Raw genomic sequence first — 19,323 nt, 5'->3', positions numbered from 1 at the left:
AATTGGGATATATTATTATGCGATAATTTATACAGGAAGTAGACACCAAGTGATTACCTTTTTAAAGTTTTTAATATCTAATTATTTTCAGATGTTAGATGCTTTCCCATCACATCCATTTTTTTTTGCTGTTCGGATGCGCCATACTGCGACCATTATGACATTACCCGTATCCTTATTAGGTATATAGTGTATAGTTCATGTCGCATTACTCCATTTCCTCCCTGGTATAGTTACATACAATATCTGTTGGTAACCCGGACCAGCAAGTTCAGTAACAGCCGTTCAGTACCACCCGTGGTAGGACAGCGAAAATGAAAACTGTCAAAACGGCAGAGACAAACTCTGAGAAGCGAAAATTGAGTATCATTCTAAATCTATACAAAAGTGCACACTCACGATCGTGTGATAAACATCCTAAATGTATTTCCCTAATTTAAAAAAGCTTCCAACAATCGTGCATTGAATTTGGATATTCGATTGGATCAGAACCATTAGAACGCGTTGAGTAAATCCGAGAATTAGGTGTTATTCTGGACAGTAAACTGCGGTTTAATGAACACGTCAATGCTATAACTGCGAAGATGTTTAAAGCCTTAGGATTTGTACGACGAAATACAAGATGCTGCAAGGACATCTATGCTCTCAAGGCATTATATTGCTCGCCTGTTCGTAGTATTTTGGAGTATTCTGTATGTGTGTGGTCTCCACAACATACTACCCACATTATCCGGATTGAAAAGGTCCAGCGTAGCTTCATCCGCTTCGCCCTTCGGCAGCTGCCATGGTCAGATCCGTTTAACATGCCTGACTACACGTCACGCTGCAGACTCATTGCTTTGCAAACACTTTCTTCGAGACGCAGTAACCTACAAAGGCTTTTTATGTTTGACTTGATCAGAGGAAATCTTGACTGTCCATCGCTCCTGCAAAGTGTTTCGTTCTACGCACCAAACCGACATCTACGACAACGTGATTTGCTGCTCATCAGACGACATAGAACTTCCTATGGCTTCAACAATCCGTTATATGTATGTTCTCGATTATTCAATAGTGTGAGTGACTTGTTTGACTTTAATGTATCCAAATCTGTGTTTAAAAATAGAATTAGAGTTTTAGAGTAAGAGACAGTCTGGGGAATCGTACTAGATTCAAGACAGTGAATAAATAAATAAAATAAATAAATAAGCCGAACTCGCAAAAAGTTCGGTTCCGGTTTCGGGCGTGATTTCGGTACATCAACACCATCATCGTGTGCTATTCCGGATCTTACCAGTGGTTCTTCACGCCAATGGACGCTCTCTCAAAACCTTCGCCTTTCTGGATGGTGGCTCTGATGCAACGTTGATGGATAGATCTTCGGCAGAGCAGTTAGGCGTCCAAGTTCCGACATCCCCTCTGTACATGCAGCTGAATATATCGGGTTCGTCCACAGGAAAGCAATTCACGTTGCGGAATGTTCAAACCGTCGGTGGACTAGAGCTGCCACAACAATCGATCGATTTTGAAGAGCTGAGGTCAAAATATCTATACCTAAATGACCTACCGATCGAAAGCTACAGGGATGCCATGCCAGGCGTATTGATTGGCTTGGATAATACGAGATTAAAGACTACTTTGAAGTTGCGAGAAGGTCGGGAGTATGAACCTGTGGCAGCCAAACAAGGCTTGGCTGGCTGCTGTATGGCCATTCTGAACTTAAGTCAAGCTCGTCGTCGCAGCACATTCTACACATTGGTACTCGAACTAGAGACGACAAACTGCACGAACTGGTGAAGAGTTTTTTCTCCTTTGAAAGTGTGGGAGTATCCGTCAGCCAAGTAAAGGAATCGTCTGAAGATCAAAAGGCGAGGGAGATTCTTCAAGCAACTCCAACCAGAACCGCAACTGGAAGATTTGAGACCGGATTGTTATGGAAGTTTGATAATATCGAGTTTCCCAACAACAGGCCCATGGCCGAGCGAATATTGAAGTGTTTGGAAAATCGTCTCCTCAAGTCACCCAAACTCCACGATTGTTTGGGATGCAGCTGCGTCGGTGCACAAGGAGTGTCGCTAAACTCCGTTCTTCTGAAGGGACGGGATCTGTTGACGCCACTTCAAACAGTTTTGAGCCGATACCGACAGAGGTAGATCGCCATCAGTGGAGATATAATGGAAATGTTTCATCAGGTCCTTATAGCTCGTCCGGATCATTCAGCTCAAACGTTCCTATGGAGAGATCAGTCCTCGGACGCAATTCTGGTGTACGTAATGGACGTTGCTATATTCGGGGCAACCTGCTCACCGAGTTCAACAAATAAGTAAAGAACCTCAACGCGAAGGAGTACGCCGTCGAGCTCCCAAATGCCGCAGTTGTCATTAAAGACCAACCAAAGAGACCAAAGAGAACCATTATGTTGACGACTTTCTCGACAGCGTCGATACTGTCGATGAAGCTGTTCAATTGGCACTAGATGTCAAAAAGGTGCACGAAAAGGCGGGATTCCTGATCCGGCGCTGGATGTCTAGTTCTTCAGAGTTCCTACAGCGAATTGGAGAACAGAATACAATGGCAGTAAAGAGTTTCACCATGGACAAAGGCAGCCATATGGAACGCGTCCTGGGAATGGTTTGGCGACCACAAGAAAATGTCTTTGTGTTCACGCTGTGACTACGCGACAACCTACAGTGCCTAGTTGATAGGCATGCCGTTCCAACTAAACGTCAACTTTTGAGCCTAGTGTTGAACGTATTCGATCCGCTGGGGTTAGTCGCTCCATCTGTAATGCACGAAAAATCGTTAGTCCAAGATGTATGAAGATCGGGGATTAGTTGGGATGAACAAATTCCGATCAATTTTGTTCCAAGGTGGGAACAGTATACCACTCTTCTGGGAACATTGGATAAAGTGAGAATACCCAGATGCTACTTTTCGGGATACAGCCCAGAATCCTACAATTCGACAGAGCTACATGTGTTCGCGGATGCAAACAGTGCGGCGTACGCCGCTGTAGCCTACTTCCGAATCGAAGATTAAGGAGTAGTGCGCTGCAGCCTTATCTTCGCAAAAACGAAGGTGGCGTCGATGAAGCTGTTATCCATCCCAAAATTAGAGCTCCAGGTGGCTGCCATTGGAATGCGTTTAATAAAGACCATAATGTCCTACCACACGTTGCACGCTCAAAGTCTTGTGGAGTGACTCGGTAACGGTACTCAACTGGATACGGTCTGATCCACGAAAGTTCCGGCAGTTTGTGACGTTCCGGGTCACTGCGATCCTGGAAGAAACTGAGGTTGGAGACTGGAGAAAAGTGCCGTCAAAAAAGAGCGTAGCTGACGAGGCCACTAAGTGCAGCCGTGGTCCTTGTTTCGAGGAAGAAAGCAGATGGTACTAAGCACCGGAGTTTCTGTATGGCCCAGAGTGTGAATGGCCGGAAGAGTCGATTTGACAAGTCACAGCAGAAGCGGCAGCGGCTCTTATCAACGACTACAATCATAGACTTTTCACGCTTTGGTTATAGACTGGTTTTTAAATTACGAACAGCGGTTAAGAAGGTCGCAAATAGCTGCGGTTGGTGTAAAATTTATAAGTTAAAACCCAAGTACCTCCTATGGGACCATTACCAGCGGCTCGTGTTACAACATACGTGAGAGCTTTCGTGTTCACTGGTTTGGGCTATTTTGACTCTCTTCACCTGTCTAGATACACGAGCGGTCCATCTAGAAATCGCACATACGCTTTCCACGGAATCCTGCAAGATGGTGATACGCAGGTGCTCCGCAGGAGATCTACTCAGATCAAGGGACGCTTCCAGGGAGCTAGTGCCGAATTGAAGCAGCAGATTGGGGCCATTAACTTGGACATGGCGGAGACTTTCACGAATACGGAAACCCAATGAAAGTTAAATCCTCCGTATGCCCCCCATTTGGGAGGAGTATGGGAGAGGCTGGTGCGATCGTTCAAGTCTGGTTTATCAAACATAGCATTAACTAGGATTCCAGATGAAGAAACCCTGCAGAAGGCTATAGTGGAGGTAGAATCAATTGTCAACTCGCGTCCTTTGACCTACTTGCCAATTGACAGTCAGGAAAGTGAGGCCCTGACACCAAACCACTTCCTTTTGCTAAGTTCGAGTAGCGCGGTTCAACCAGCAGTTCGACCAACGGACGAAAGTGCAGCATTGCGTACCAACTGGAAGCACATTCAAGTCATGCTCGACCTTTTCTGGAACCGTTGGCTGCGGGAATATTTACCTGTCATCGCCAGGCAGCCAAAGTGGTTCAAGAAGGTCACACCGATAAACGTTGGCGGAGATCGTGGTGAACGAAGGAACCAGAAATAGTTGGACTAGAGGAAGGATTGTTCAGGTGTACCCTGAACGAGATTGACAAGTTCGTCGTGCAGATATTCAGACAGCAGCAGGGGTGATGCGATCGGCAACGAAGATAGCTGTCCTAGATGTTGCAAGAAAGGAGGTACAGCTTGAGGAAACCTAAAGCATACGTGCGAGGGAGTACAAAGGTGCACATTAGAGTGATGCAAATTTCAAAATGTTTGCTCCCCTATGCTTAATCGATTTAAATTATGGTAAAAAGCATCCTCCCAAAATTTGAAATGATTTAGAAGAAATTTGACTGTGCACACGCCGTTTGAAGTTTATATGGAGATTACTATGGAAAATGCCAACCTTTTGTGTTCAGCTCTCTATCTCTTCGTCATAATTTTTTATGGAAAAGTGAACATACTCTTCTCATGTGATATTCTTCCCGCTACAACTTTGCCGAAGACCACATTTTGATTGGACGTCAAGAAAAATTGTTATTCATCATCATGAACTGGGTTTGCATTTTGCATGACTAACCAACTGCTCAGCAGGCAACAGTGGTGCTCCTGGCGGGAAGAATAGATCAAAGTAATCCAGGCTGCTATGTTCTACAGCAAAAAAGCAGTGTTGCTCTGAAAGTAATTGAATGATCATCTCAGCATGGTTTAGACTTTGGAATCAAGAATAACAAATTATCCTTACGTCCCAACAAAATGTGGTCTTCGACAAAGTTGTAGCTGGGAAGATTTTACATGGGAAGAGTGTGTTCGCTTTTTCATATATTATTATTACGAGCAGATAGAGGACTGAACACAAAAGGTTTGGCTTTTCCATAGTAATTTCCATATAAACTACAAATGGCGTGTGCACAACCAAATTTCTTCCAAATCACTTCAAATTTTGGGAGAATGGTTTTCATCATAATTGACACCGTTTAAGCATAGGGGAGCAAAAACTTCAAAATTTGCATCAGTCTAGTGCACATTCACGATGGTTTGATAAACATCATAAATTTATTTCCCTAATTTGATTAAGCTTCCTAATTTCTACTTTACATAAGTGATTGATCTTATATGTAAACAATTGATGAGTTAAAAAATGAATTGATTATCCTAAATAAACATTGAATTATAGCACAGATAGGGTTTTGTTCTTCTTCGTCGTAAGAGCTACTATTCGTCGTATCAAACTTTAAATGTTCCACTACGGCGGATATTCAAACTTACCTGAACATAGATTCATTATCCAAGTGTAACTTTGTGAACGCTGTTATGGTTTGTACACTTGTACACCAAAAAAGCAATAAAACTACTGTATTTCGGTAAATAACTTCAGTTCAATTATCTACTTTGCACTTTTTCACCGAAATAGCATGGACGAACACGATTTGAGAGAAATGCTTAGCGATCGACTGAGCCACACCACTTTCCAACACAAGTTTCTTCCCGCCCCCGTGGGTGACTTGCTTCGCCGGGCACTTATTTTCACTATGGAAAACCTTCGTATTTCTTCACTGAAGGATTTCATTCCAATCACACGCCGTAAAACTTCAATGAATCACCAAATTTTACGAAATTTCCTCAACCGCCGCGTATAATTGAGAATGTAAACAAAGTTTAATCCGTCGTACTGAGAAAAAAAGCTTGTGCGCATCAATGTGTGCGCGACGCTCGATGTAAAAATACGGTTTCTTTGATTGTGTTGTTTTCGCTGTACTGTGAGCAAATGCCATAATTGTACGGTCAAAAGGAATTGTGTTCATATGTTTGGGCTGAATTTTGATAACGAACAATGAATTTTAAAGGAAATTAGTATATTCCATCATGCTGAAGTAATGGAGGGAGATGCCAGTAGATCTATATATTCTAGTAAAACATTTTATTATAGCGTTGATATGTTGTGTTTTAACCATTCAATACACACAGTGAGCCGTAAGTTGTGAGACGAATCTGGAAACTGATTGCGACGGAGTTGAAAACGATACGACGGACTGAGAATACGGTAAGATGCATTTTCTTTGCATTATTTCCAAAAAGAGATCAAGATTTATCAAAATGTTATTGTACAATGCTAAAGCCGTTTTAAGAAATAATTGTTTAGCATCGGTTTGTGTCAGCATCATTCACTGCAATACTGGGAAAATTGCAGTTTTCACTGATCAATGCTTAATACGATGGATACTAGCACATCACCCTATATAAATTGGAACACACGATTGTTACACTTAAGACGGACGAATTGTTCATGCAGGACTACTAAATGTAAGGTATCCTACAATTGTAAAACATGCATAAAACTAATGAATTAAACCTATTTCAGCTTAAAGCTAACTCCGAAACAAAGTAAGAGTTTGACTAAAAAGAGGTCCGAAACTTCGTACGCTCCTGTGACAACAATATCGAATGGTGAAACATTGGAACAGATGTCGAATAAAATTATTATTAATTTAGATTAATAATTTAGTTGCAAACTTCTTTTGCCACAGTAAATGCGTTATATATCTAGGTTAATTTAGGTTAAGTAAATTGAAAGCGTTTTCATTCGAAATCAACTCACCTGTAAAAAATTGAACTGCTACGGCAAATGAAATGCAATATGTTGTTAACAAAATGTTAATAAATGTGTAATTTAATTATACCAAATTGATATGATAGTTTTGTCTAACAAAGAACACCTAGATAGAATGAATAAATGTAATGTTTGGAATGATACTAATAAAGAATTAAAAAAGCTCCATTTTGCATGTTATTGAAATGAAAACTATGACTTCGGAGCAATCTTCAACATAACCTCCCTTTGCACAACCGTTCCGTTCTAAGATTCTTTGTTGTTGGGCGAGTTCTCACACGGCTTCTCTCAGAATGCATGCGCATGTCGTCTTACTCTGAGCAACACGAATTGCACAAATGTATCAACAAGTTGCATCAACCTCGTGACTGTCACGCGCGCCAATTTTCTCATCTTGCCGTCACTGCCGACTGAGAATCCAAGTTAACACAGTTGGAGTGCGTTTGTTTCCCAAATCAGCTGTGGTTCTGACATAAGGTTTTGCGTTGAGTAACAGTAGCCAATAGTTATCGAACTAGAGAAAATGAAAAACATTTGTTCCAATTTGCTTAAAATGGGTTTCATTGGCGGTGGGAAAACGGCACAGGCTATGGCGAAAGGTTTTATATCCGCCGGTGAGTACTGAATGAAATTAAAACCGGATGATGTCATACATCTGTAATTGCTTGAATGAGTTGAAGTAAATGTCGATCGATGCGTGCAATTTGTTATATTTATAGGCTTGGTGAAGGGAGAGAACATCACCGCTAGTTTCAGCCCACAAGACGATGTTAATTTGCAAGCGTTCAAAGCGTTAGGCGCTGGGACATATCTAGACAGCGTTCCGGTCGTGAAACGGTCGGAAGTAGTGTTCATTACGGTCAAGCCATGGGTGGTTCCAGCGGCGTTGAAGCAAGTGCTAACCTGTAGCAAAGACAAACTGTTTATTTCGGTGGCAATGGGAGTTAAGCTGAAGGAACTGGAAGAGGTAAAGTATGATGCACACTAGGGCAAAGGCACCCACGGTCTTTGTGGAGGAACTTTATTACAAAAAAAGGGAAGGCTGAAATTTCGAACTAAAAAAAATAGACTTTGCTCTATCATTTGTAACCAAAATCAAAAAAATCGGTCGGGGGTCCAAAATATTTATTTTTATGTTGTGTAAAGTATTTATGGACATGTGTTTTTGTACCGATGCACATTGCGTTGAACGTATACGGGACAAACTGCAAAATCAAACCATTTGAACACCTTGGTATGGAAGGTAAAGTTGTTCTTGGTCAAAAAAGCTGTAATAAGCATAAATGACATATGATATACGCATAATCGCAAAACTGTCTCAAGCGTCATTTTAATTATTTTTCATAACAAACCTTGAAAACCGTACTTAAATTGGTCATAGTGATGTTTGAAGTTATTAGGGCCCATTCACATATTTCATAACGCTGAAGGGGGTTGGTGGGTGTCTTCAAGATGTAATAGGTCATAAAAAAATTTGGAACATATTCTTACAAAATGCGTTATGAAGGGGTGGGTGGGTGTTTAAAATGACCATTTTTGGCGTTATGAAATTTGTGAACAAACCCTTAGGAAATATTTCTCGCAAAACTTATGATCTCGTCCTAAGGTGAAGATGCATCGAAGTCAAACCTCGAATTTTCAAGAGCACAAATCCAGAGAACCTGACAACCTTTTGCGTTAAACATTTTATTGAATGCGGTCAACACCAGCGTGTGACCAGTGAGTTACCGGTTTATTGCTTCTCTAAACTCGTGCTTTTGAAAATTCGAAGTTTGGCTTCTATGTATCTACACCCTAAAAACTATTGGTAACCGAGTGTGTAGCTCGTTGATATTAAGCAGATGAACGGATCGAAATAAAAACTATCACCGCTGGGAGACAGCGATCTTCTTTTCATCGTAGCATTGTGAAATGAAGTGTAAATCCATTCGTTTGCTCAGTAATAACAAGCTACACATTTGGTCACCTATGGCTGTTAGGACGAGATCATAAATTATGCGAGATTTATTTTTTTACTCGTAGATACAAAAGTGACTAGTGACAAAAGTGATACAAAATCTGATTTTCTACTACTTACTTACTTATTTGGCTTTACATCAATTATCTTGATAAAGCCTCGCCAACAATATTTCGCCAATTCCCTCGGTTCATGGCCGCTTCTCTCCATCCTCGACTGTGACCCACGCTCTCCAGGTCCTGGTGTACCTGATCAATCCACCTAGCTCGCTGCGCCCCACGCCTTCTTGTTCCGACCGGATTCGTGGCGAACACCATCTTTACAGGGTTGTTGTCCGGCATTATTGCAACATGCCCTGCCCAGCGTATCCTTCCAGCTTTAGCTACCTTCACGATACTGGGTTCGCCGTAGAGTTGAGCGAGCTCGTGGTTCATCCTTCGCCGCCACACGCCGTTCTCCTGCACGCCGCCGAAGATCGTCCTTAGCACTCAGCGTTCGAAAACCCCAAGAGCTTGCAAGTCCTCCTCGAGCATAGTCCACGCTTCATGCCCATAGAGGACTACCGGTCTTATGAGCGTTTTGTACATCGTGCATTTGGTGCGGGGGTGAATCTTTCTTGACCGCAGTTTCTTCTGGAGCCCATAGTAGGCACGACTTCCGCTGATGATGCGCCTTCGTATTTCCCGACTAACATTGTTGTCAGCCGTCAACAAGGATCCGAGGTAGACGAACTCGTCCACCACCTCGAAGGTATCCCCTAGACCTGTGCGCCGCCGCGCCACGCCGCCGCCGCCGATCAATTTAACGTCACGCCGACGCCGCATGAGGTATCGGCGGCGCGCCATACGCCGGTCAGCACGTCGCCGCCGATTTTGTATTTTCACGCCGATCGTTAATGCAGCTCGAAAAAATTAATCCTTTATCAAGAAATGCTCTACATACTTTTAGATGGCGTCGTTGGTATGTATGTATATAAACAATCCACAACATCTTAAAAAATATTCTCACAGAAATTCATCAGGGTTTTTCCATGGATTTTTCTAGGGGATCCTTCAATAATTTTTCTATGAACTCCATCGAGAATCCTTCCAAAGATACCTCCTGATTGTTTTCAACTACCCTGGAATACCTACAAAGATTTATTTGTGAACACTTTAAAGATTTCCTGGTGGTAATTACTGGTGCTGGGACTTCGGTAGGGGGCCCAGATAGCCGTAGCGGTAAACGCGCAGCTATTCAGCAAGACCAAGCTGAGGGTCGTGGGTTCGAATCCCACTGGTCGAGGATCTTTTCGCGTTGGAAATTTTCTCGACTTCCCAGGGCATAGAGTATCTTCGTACCTGCCACACGATATACGCATGCAAAAATGATCATTGGCACAGTAAGCTCTCAGTTAATAACTGTGGAAGTGCTCAGAGAAGCAGTCTCTGTCCCAGTGGGGACATAACGCCAGAAAGAAGAAGAAGAAGAAGAAGAAGGGACTTCGGTATACCTATAAGACCAGAGATTCTTCCAAAAACGCTTACAGAAATTCCTTCAACAATTTTCTTCCCGCTAGATTTCTCGAGAAAACTAATCAAAAAGTTCTAACCGATATTCTTAAAATTCCATCATGCGTATGCCCAGAAATTTTCATAAAGTTTTTTCGATATGTTTGTTTTTTGGGAAATCCTATAATGATTTCTTTTTAAATAACTTCACAGCTATTTCAAAGATTTCTCTGATATTTGATGAATTTATTAATTTATTTTAATTGAATTATTTTTTTAAAGATTTTCTTCATTTAGGAGTAGAAATTCATTTAGGGAAAAACAATCCAATTAGGATTTTTTGTAAAGAATTCATTTAGAGATTTAATACATTCCGTCTTGAATATTTAATTTTGTTTCCTAAATTTCTGTAGGAGTTTTTTTTTTCAAGATTCCTCCAGAAATAACTTCAGGGAATATCCATGCAAATTGAAATTATCCAGAGATTTGTTTGAAATATCCTACCGATATTACCCTCGGATTTTTTACAATTCTCCGAAAGAAATTCTAAAATTATTTATCTAAGCACCACTCCAAGAAATTGATCGAGTATTCGTCCATTGACTTCTTCAGGAATACCACCAAAGATTTTCATGAAAAATCCTAAGAGGGTTGTTCCTATACTTTTCTACTGATTTCTCATTTTGTATATACAAGAACTTCTTTTATTAAAGCATTCATTCAAGAAATTCTTGCAGAATATTGTTCAGATATCTCTCATCTTACAAATGCATTAGACACATATTGCCTGATACTTTATGTAATGAATTGATTATGCTACATTAACAATATATGTATATTGAAGTATCCCTGAAAAAATCCTTGACGAATTCCTGGACTGACACTTGGGCGAGTCACGGACATATTACATTGTACACCAGAAAATGGAATAGCATGATCCAATGGCACAGCCAAGAAAAAATCCTGAAGAAAAGTTTCAACAGCTGAAGCGGGGATTGAACCAACAACCCATGACACGATGATTATCCATAAAAAAAATGTTTTTTTTAGAATTGGTTAGTGATTTCTATTAAGTTTTTCTTACGGCATTTTAATAACAATTGTTGAGGAAAACATCGAGAAACTTTGTTCATAACTCAAGATGACAATTTGGGCAAATTGTTGAGAATGTGTTTCGACGTAGTCATTGAAAAATGTTTATGGAGGAGTTCTTATAAGTGAATAACAGAAGAGCCCATTTTAAAAATTCTTTGGACATTGTTAAAAATTGTGTGTTTTCCCCCTTCCCGTCGCATTTATCTTATATAGACTTTTAAAAATTATCTCTAGCCATCTAGACCAGATTGACGCTTCTTAAGCAATCAAGAGTTTTTCTGACCACATCCTTGCGACAGCTGGAAGGTTTTACAGGAGAATATGCTTATCGTAGACATTTTTTTTATTTGACATTTTTCGGGGCCCAGATAGCCGTAGCGGTAAACGCGCAGCTATTCAGCTAGACCAAGCTGAGGGTCGTGGGTTCGAATCCCACCAGTCGAGGATCTTTTCGGGTTGGAAATTTTCTCGACTTCCCAGGGCATAAAGTATCATCGTACCTGCCACACGATATACGCATGCAAAAATGGTCATTGGCATAGTAAGCTCTCAGTTAATAACTGTGGAAGTGCTCACAAGAACACTAAGCTGAGAAGCAGGCTCTGTCCCAGTGGGGACGTATCGCCAGAAAGAAGAAGAAGACATTTTGCAGGCACCTCTACAATTAAATAAATTGCAAAAAAAACGTTAAATTTCATACTTTATTCTACAAGAAGAAGAAAGAAGTAATAATAATTAAAAATTTTCTCAATGATTCCGCAAAATCTAAGCTATTGTTTCATTCTTACGAATATAACTAAAAATTTTGCAGAAATAAAATCGAAAATTGTGTCCTTAATGTATCGATTGTACTTTCATCAATAGGTTCATATATGCCTTAAAAATTTCGCAAGCAGTTTATTCAAGAATTAGATAAAAAAAATCTAACGGTTTTCTTGTGAAAAAAGAAACCCACAAAAATGGAAAAGTTAAGAAATTTCAGCGGCAACACCTACAACATTTTTTACTAATATTTAATTCCAAAATTACTCCTCGTGTTGCTTTAACGATTCCAGCACTGAAGGAGGCATCCCCATTTTGGCAACATAAAAATCACGCCTTGTTGCTAAAATCGTAAGGCACTGTATTTATTTAGGTAGGGTAGGTGTACCAGTTATGACATAATGGTTCCCAATTTCGTCAAACGTGATATTTTGATTATCTTTAAATTTTTGATCATTATGTGTGTATAAACAGTTTGACATCAAATATATCTTGATGCTGAAACATTAAAAAATATTCAAAATGTGAAAGTTTTCGAGAAGAATCATATGTCTAAATAGGGAACCACTATGGCCATAACTGGTACACTTTTCCTAGTTATTAAATTTCTACACACACTACATCATAATACACAAGTTTTTCCAGAAACTGCTCCATTAGTTCCTTAAGAGATTCTTCAAAATAAATCTCTCAGGACTCCGCATTGAATCCTCTAAGGTATGGTCTTACGATTCATCCCAAAACTTCAGTAATAGTTACAATAATGATCACAAGAGTGCTTCTGGCATTTATATTATGCGAATTTCTCCATATAGTACTAATAGATTGATATTTTCCAGGACTCTTGCAACTATGCCTGCAAGGATACTATGAATAGTTCCTCAAAATGTTCTGCAAAAGTTTCTCCATATATTCTTTTTTTAATATTCCTGGGAATGTTTTTATGGTTATTTTTTTTTTTTTCAAGAAATATTCCAGGATATATCTCTAGATTTTGTCCAGTGAATATTAAAAAAAAACATTGAATGTATTTTTTTTTAATTGAAATTGGAAAACTCTGATCGAAATGAATTTGTATGCTCCTCACAGGATCCGCATTTCAAGATACGAGTACGGCAGTGCGCGATTGCCGTGAAATAAATATTGAAATCGATACTCGCACAAGCACAATGCAAATTCCGAAATAATCGTAGTTAATTTTTTGAATTTAGTTCCCGTTTAACATGTATTCTGCAAATATTTAATCAGACATCCATCATTCTTGCTTCCAAGAATATCTCTATTAGTTCTTTCCATGAGAAAATCATCGAAACACGAAGTTTTACAACTAATAAGGAACAAAAATTTGGAGCCCAAACTGTCGTAGCGTTAAACGACAACCAGATATTAAATTTTGAGAAAATTGAGATCATCTCTCACTAATCGCTCTCTGTAACAATCATGATCCGCTGCGCATCATAAGAGTTAGTTTATCGTATATCGCTACAGCTCTCTGCTACAATGCATGATAAAACCCATCTAAACAAGCACTGAACCTTAGACGCTATTTTTATATGATGTTTGGGGATTGCTCATCATGCCAGTAACGCCTACCCCAAAGTCTACCCCACATAGTAAATAAGCAAAATAGGATTTTATCAGAACTTCGCTTATTTTGATCGCGCTTCGAAATCAATTGAGAACAAGTCATGTAATGCCTGCGTACAACTATTCAGCCTGATCATGCTAATGGTGGATTCAAATCCTACAACTCGAGGATTTTTTTATAATTTTCTCGACTCCCCAGGGTATAAAATATCTTAGTACTTGTCATGCAAAACTGTAAAAACATCAATGGGGTCCTAAAGGCCTGTCTCGAACTTAGTGCCAAACATTTAAGTTTAGGCCAAAAACAAATGTTTTATAAATTTTTTAATGTTTTTCGTTTGTTTAAGTCCAAAAAACATTGTTTATGTTTTCTTAAGATTTTGTCACACCCCTTGGCTTAAACTCAAATTTTGGGTATATTTTGTTTCCCGTCTCCCTTCCGAAATGTCAGATAGGAACAACCCCAGTGTGAAAACTAAAAGCCCTGCGGCATTTTTGTCGACTAAGCGAACGTCAAACATGATCGAAAGTGTCAAAGTTCATTTATGGACCCAAATTTTGAATTTAAGTTTCAATATGATATAGGGTTTTGTTCTTCTTCGTCGTAAGAGCTACTATTCGTCGTATCAAACTTTAAATGTTCCACTACGGCGGATATTCAAACTTACCTGAACATAGATTCATTATCCAAGTGTAACTTTGTGAACGCTGTTATGGTTTGTACACTTGTACACCAAAAAAGCAATAAAACTACTGTATTTCGGTAAATAACTTCAGTTCAATTATCTACTTTGCACTTTTTCACCGAAATAGCATGGACGAACACGATTTGAGAGAAATGCTTAGCGATCGACTGAGCCACACCACTTTCCAACACAAGTTTCTTCCCGCCCCCGTGGGTGACTTGCTTCGCCGGGCACTTATTTTCACTATGGAAAACCTTCGTATTTCTTCACTGAAGGATTTCATTCCAATCACACGCCGTAAAACTTCAATGAATCACCAAATTTTACGAAATTTCCTCAACCGCCGCGTATAATTGAGAATGTAAACAAAGTTTAATCCGTCGTACTGAGAAAAAAAGCTTGTGCGCATCAATGTGTGCGCGACGCTCGATGTAAAAATACGGTTTCTTTGATTGTGTTGTTTTCGCTGTACTGTGAGCAAATGCCATAATTGTACGGTCAAAAGGAATTGTGTTCATATGTTTGGGCTGAATTTTGATAACGAACAATGAATTTTAAAGGAAATTAGTATATTCCATCATGCTGAAGTAATGGAGGGAGATGCCAGTAGATCTATATATTCTAGTAAAACATTTTATTATAGCGTTGATATGTTGTGTTTTAACCATTCAATACACACAGTGAGCCGTAAGTTGTGAGACGAATCTGGAAACTGATTGCGACGGAGTTGAAAACGATACGACGGACTGAGAATACGGTAAGATGCATTTTCTTTGCATTATTTCCAAAAAGAGATCAAGATTTATCAAAATGTTATTGTACAATGCTAAAGCCGTTTTAAGAAATAATTGTTTAGCATCGGTTTGTGTCAGCATCATTCACTGCAATACTGGGAAAATTGCAGTTCTCACTGATCAATGCTTAATACGATGGATACTAGCACATCACCCTAGCCGTTATTTGAGCGAGATAAAATGCTAAAACAGTTACAATAACATGTTCTTTCGTGTTATTAAATAAAAACAAGATTTCATCAAACATTTTAGGTTCCTATTGGTTAAGAAAGTTCTGAGCTGTGGAAATGCTCATAAATACACTAATCTGAGCAGAAGGCTCTGAATCAGTTGGGGCGTAATGCAAAAAAAAAAGAAAATTTTCAAACATTTTGATCCTTAATTTTCCCCACGCCGATATACGCCGCCGTCGCCGCCGCCGAAACATGTTAACGGCGTGACGCCGATGACGCCGCCGCCGCCGGCACAAAAATGCTCTCACGCCGCCGCCGATGGAAAATATTTCGGCGCACAGGTCTAGTATCCCCGTCTATCGTAACACTGCTTCCTAGGCGGGCCCTGTCGCGCTCAGTTCCGCCAACCAGCATGTACTTTGTTTTCGACGCATTCACCATTAGCCCGACTCTTGTTGCTTCGCGTTTCAGGCGGGTGAACAAATCTGCCACCGTTTCAAATTTTCTCCCAATAATATCCATGTCGTCCGCGAAGCAAACAAATTGTCCGGATCTCGTGAAAATCGTGCCACGACTGTTAAGTCCGGCTCTCCGCATGACACCTTCAAGCGCAATATTGAACAACAGGCACGAAAGTCCGTCGCCCTGTCGTAGTCCCCGCCGAGACTCGAACGAACTGGAGTGTTCGCCCGAGATCTTAACGCAGTTTTGCACACCGTCCATCGTTGCTCTGATCAATCTTGTGAGCTTCCCGGGAAAGCTGTTCTCGTCCATGATTTTCCATAGCTCTATGCGGTCGATACTATCGTATGCCGCCTTGAAATCGATGAACAAATGGTGCGTAGGGACCTGGTACTCACGGCATTTCTGGAGGATTTGCCGCACGGAAAAGATCTGGTCCGTTGTCGAGCGGCCGTCGATGAAACCTGCTTGATAACTTCCCACGAACTCGTTTGCTATAGGTGATAGACGACGGAAGAGAATCTGGGATAGCACTTTATAGGCGGCGTTTAGGATGGTGATTGCACGATAATTTTCACACTCCAGTTTGTCGCCCTTTTTTGTAGATAGGGCATATAACGGAAATCTGATTTTCAAACAACACAATTTCAGTTATTCGAATTTACTAGTAGAGAGCTTGGAGCCTTCCTAAGCCGAGTGGTTAGAGTCCGCGGCTACAAAGCAAAGCCATGCTGAAGGTGTCTGGGTTCGATTCCCGGTCGGTCCAGGATCTTTTTGTAATAGAAATTTCCTTGACTTCCCTGGGCATAGAGTATAATCGTACCTGCCACACGATATACGATTGCGAAAATGGCAAATTTGGCAAAGGAAGCTCTCAGTTAATAACTGGGGAAGTGCTCATTAGAACTCATTTTGTGGTGTGTGCTAACGTAAGAACTAAACGACATTTATTTATTGGGGTCGGACATTGTCCTGTAGATGGGCTACATCGCGCCCGAAACCGGTCGACAAAAGGTAAATTTTTTTTAACTTTTTTGACGATTGTAAGAACGATAAGTGTTATGTCTTGTCTCGCGTCGCGTCTTGTATGTGCTCATTAGAACAATACGCTGAGTTACCGGCTCTGTCTCAGTAGGGACGTTTATGCCAAGAAGAAGAAGTAGAGAGCTTGACATGTGATAAACCTTGTTATAAGGCATGTAACATACTTGCCTAATGGTGCTGAAAAATACTCTAATTTGGATGGTATTTGAGAAGCTTCAAATCTTATATTTTTCATGTTATTTTCTTAATGGCACAGTGCTTATGAAAATATAAGAAACTAACATCATGAGGCTAAAATGGGTTTGGAATTTTTGTACATGTTTACAGGGCTATAATCGCATATTAAGCTAAATAATAGCAAACAAACTCATGAATATTTCTTCTGATATTCGTCGGATTGAATTCTTCTATTCTGCAAATTTCTTTATTATGGTTTGAAGAATGAGTTTTTACAATGGGATTATAAATTTGTACTTACATTACAGTAAACGCGTGTTTGGAACATATCTCAAAATTTCTTCATAGTAATTTCCACATAAACCTACATTGTCTTTAGGCCACCTTTAAATCACCACCTAGAAAGCTGAAAATTTCACAGAACACTATTTTTGTAGTAAGGATGGTAAGGAACATATTGGCGATTGGATTCTCAAACATTTTTATAATTTGAACCGCCCTAATGTACATAAACACATACATACGCAAATACAAAATACGTGCAAGTCTCTCGAAATAAAACAAAAAAAAAAATACTCTTGACCCCCCGACCGATTTTTTTGGATGTTGCAGCAAATGAACGCGAGAGACCTAGACTTTATTGTGGCGATGTTTCAAACTTACCTATTTTTTTGTAATAAAATTGTTTTTGGACATTGTGAGAGAAAATATTGTGTATACATATATATGGGAAGCTCTATATGTACTACAAGTACGTCAAATGGAAGCTTTCAGCTAAAGACCGCAATCAGTGCTTCTATCCTACTTCTGATTGTAATGAATTAATACTTTAAAATGATTTTTTAGTCGCTGCTTCCAACGGCACGCGTCATCAGGGTCATGCCCAATACGGCTACTTTGGTCCGCGCCGGAGCTTCCGTATTCGTGCGTGGTTCGGCGGCAACCGAGGATGATTGCTCTCTGACGCAAGCGCTGCTAGAATCGGTGGGGACTTGCGACGAGGTAACGGAACAACTGATAGACCCCATCACTGCCTTGTCGGGAAGCGGCCCGGGTTATGTGTTCACCATGATTGAGGCGATGGCCGATGGAGCCGTCAAAATGGGCCTTTCGCGTGATTTGGCGTACAAATTGGCGGCCCAGACGGTTATGGGAGCCGGCAAAATGGTTCTGGAAACGGGAGCCCATCCGGGGCAGCTGAAAGATGACGTTGCTAGCCCGGGAGGGTCAACCATTACGGGATTATCATTTTTGGAGAAGAATGGTAAGTGTAATTAGATCAGTATGACTAATAAGCATCATGTGAACGTGAAATGTGCTTTTCAGCCTTTCGTTACATTGTCAGTGGTGCTATCGAAGCTGCTACCCAGAGATGTCGCGAAGTTTCAGGAAAGGAATAAAGGCCAAAACTCCATACAACAAACTCTGAGAAAAAATATGACGGTTATGTATGTGCAAAAGGTGATCATCCATCCATAATAAATATCAATGTTTCATTGAAATATAGGAATGAAAGGTTACGAAGCACAAAGTCTTAAGTCTTCCTATGTATTGCATTGTCTATCAACAAATTAAAGGTTTTATTAAATTGGGTGATGCAGATATTTATTTTCCGATACCTCTTTTTACACACCAAAGTGCTGGGGAGCAAGCTTTTAAAAGGAAAGAATATAGGGCCCTATTTTATAAGTTGATCTTATGAAAAACAACCGATTTCATCTGAAATATTACCGTATAACAGACAAAAAATTAAAAATATAATATTTTTCGTTAAAAATCCATGCTTTTGGGGAGTTTTCGTTAATTAACAAAGTCAAAACAATTTTGAAACTAATTTGAAAACTACTAGCATGTGAAACGATTTGGAATCGGTTAAGTATTCATGAAATTATGGGCAAACAAAGAAGGTTTTTTAGTAAAACGAGGAAAAATTTGAAGAAAACATACTTTAACTAAGACTAGTTTTGTTTTCAACAGAATTTAGTATATTACAAACTTTTTATAAACTTAATTTTGAAAAGAATGGTGCTAAAAGCTTTGAAATTGGTTGGAAAACAACAAAGTTATGAAGACTTCACTGAAGGTCATATTTCATAACTTGAAAATTCACCATCATGTCGCTTGTGCAACCTCTAAATCTTAATATTTTTGGCTCTAAATATAAGGTTTGCCTATTTATGTGATTTGAATTCAGACGAGCCCACGAACTTTTGGTTTGGAGA

The 19,323-nt window shown here is 39.9% G+C and overlaps 1 protein-coding gene across 1 annotated transcript; it reads left to right on the top strand.

Annotated features, from left to right (window-relative positions):
- Positions 1-7,373: 7,373 nt before the first annotated feature.
- Positions 7,374-18,693, top strand: LOC5572494 (pyrroline-5-carboxylate reductase 1, mitochondrial). The gene is made up of 4 exons (XM_001660390.2): positions 7,374-7,488; positions 7,594-7,841; positions 17,948-18,365; positions 18,428-18,693. Exons 1-4 carry the CDS (start codon positions 7,398-7,400, stop codon positions 18,499-18,501), a joined length of 831 nt encoding a protein of 276 aa, XP_001660440.2. The 5' UTR covers positions 7,374-7,397; the 3' UTR covers positions 18,502-18,693.
- Positions 18,694-19,323: the final 630 nt, after the last annotated feature.

The sequence above is a fragment of the Aedes aegypti genome, chromosome 2, assembly GCF_002204515.2.
Source record: "Aedes aegypti strain LVP_AGWG chromosome 2, AaegL5.0 Primary Assembly, whole genome shotgun sequence".
Lineage (NCBI taxonomy): Eukaryota > Metazoa > Arthropoda > Insecta > Diptera > Culicidae > Aedes > Aedes aegypti.
The sequence above is the reverse complement of the archived record's forward strand: the minus strand, read 5'-3'. Positions and strand labels throughout refer to the sequence as shown.

Coding starts and splice junctions, on each gene's coding strand:
- LOC5572494 (XM_001660390.2), top strand. CDS start 7,398: ATGAAAAACATTTGTTCCAATTTGCTTAAAATGGGTTTCATTGGCGGT. Junction 7,489..7,593: donor GAAAGGTTTTATATCCGCCG/GTGAGTACTGAA, acceptor TTATATTTATAG/GCTTGGTGAAGGGAGAGAAC. Junction 18,366..18,427: donor ATCATTTTTGGAGAAGAATG/GTAAGTGTAATT, acceptor TGTGCTTTTCAG/CCTTTCGTTACATTGTCAGT.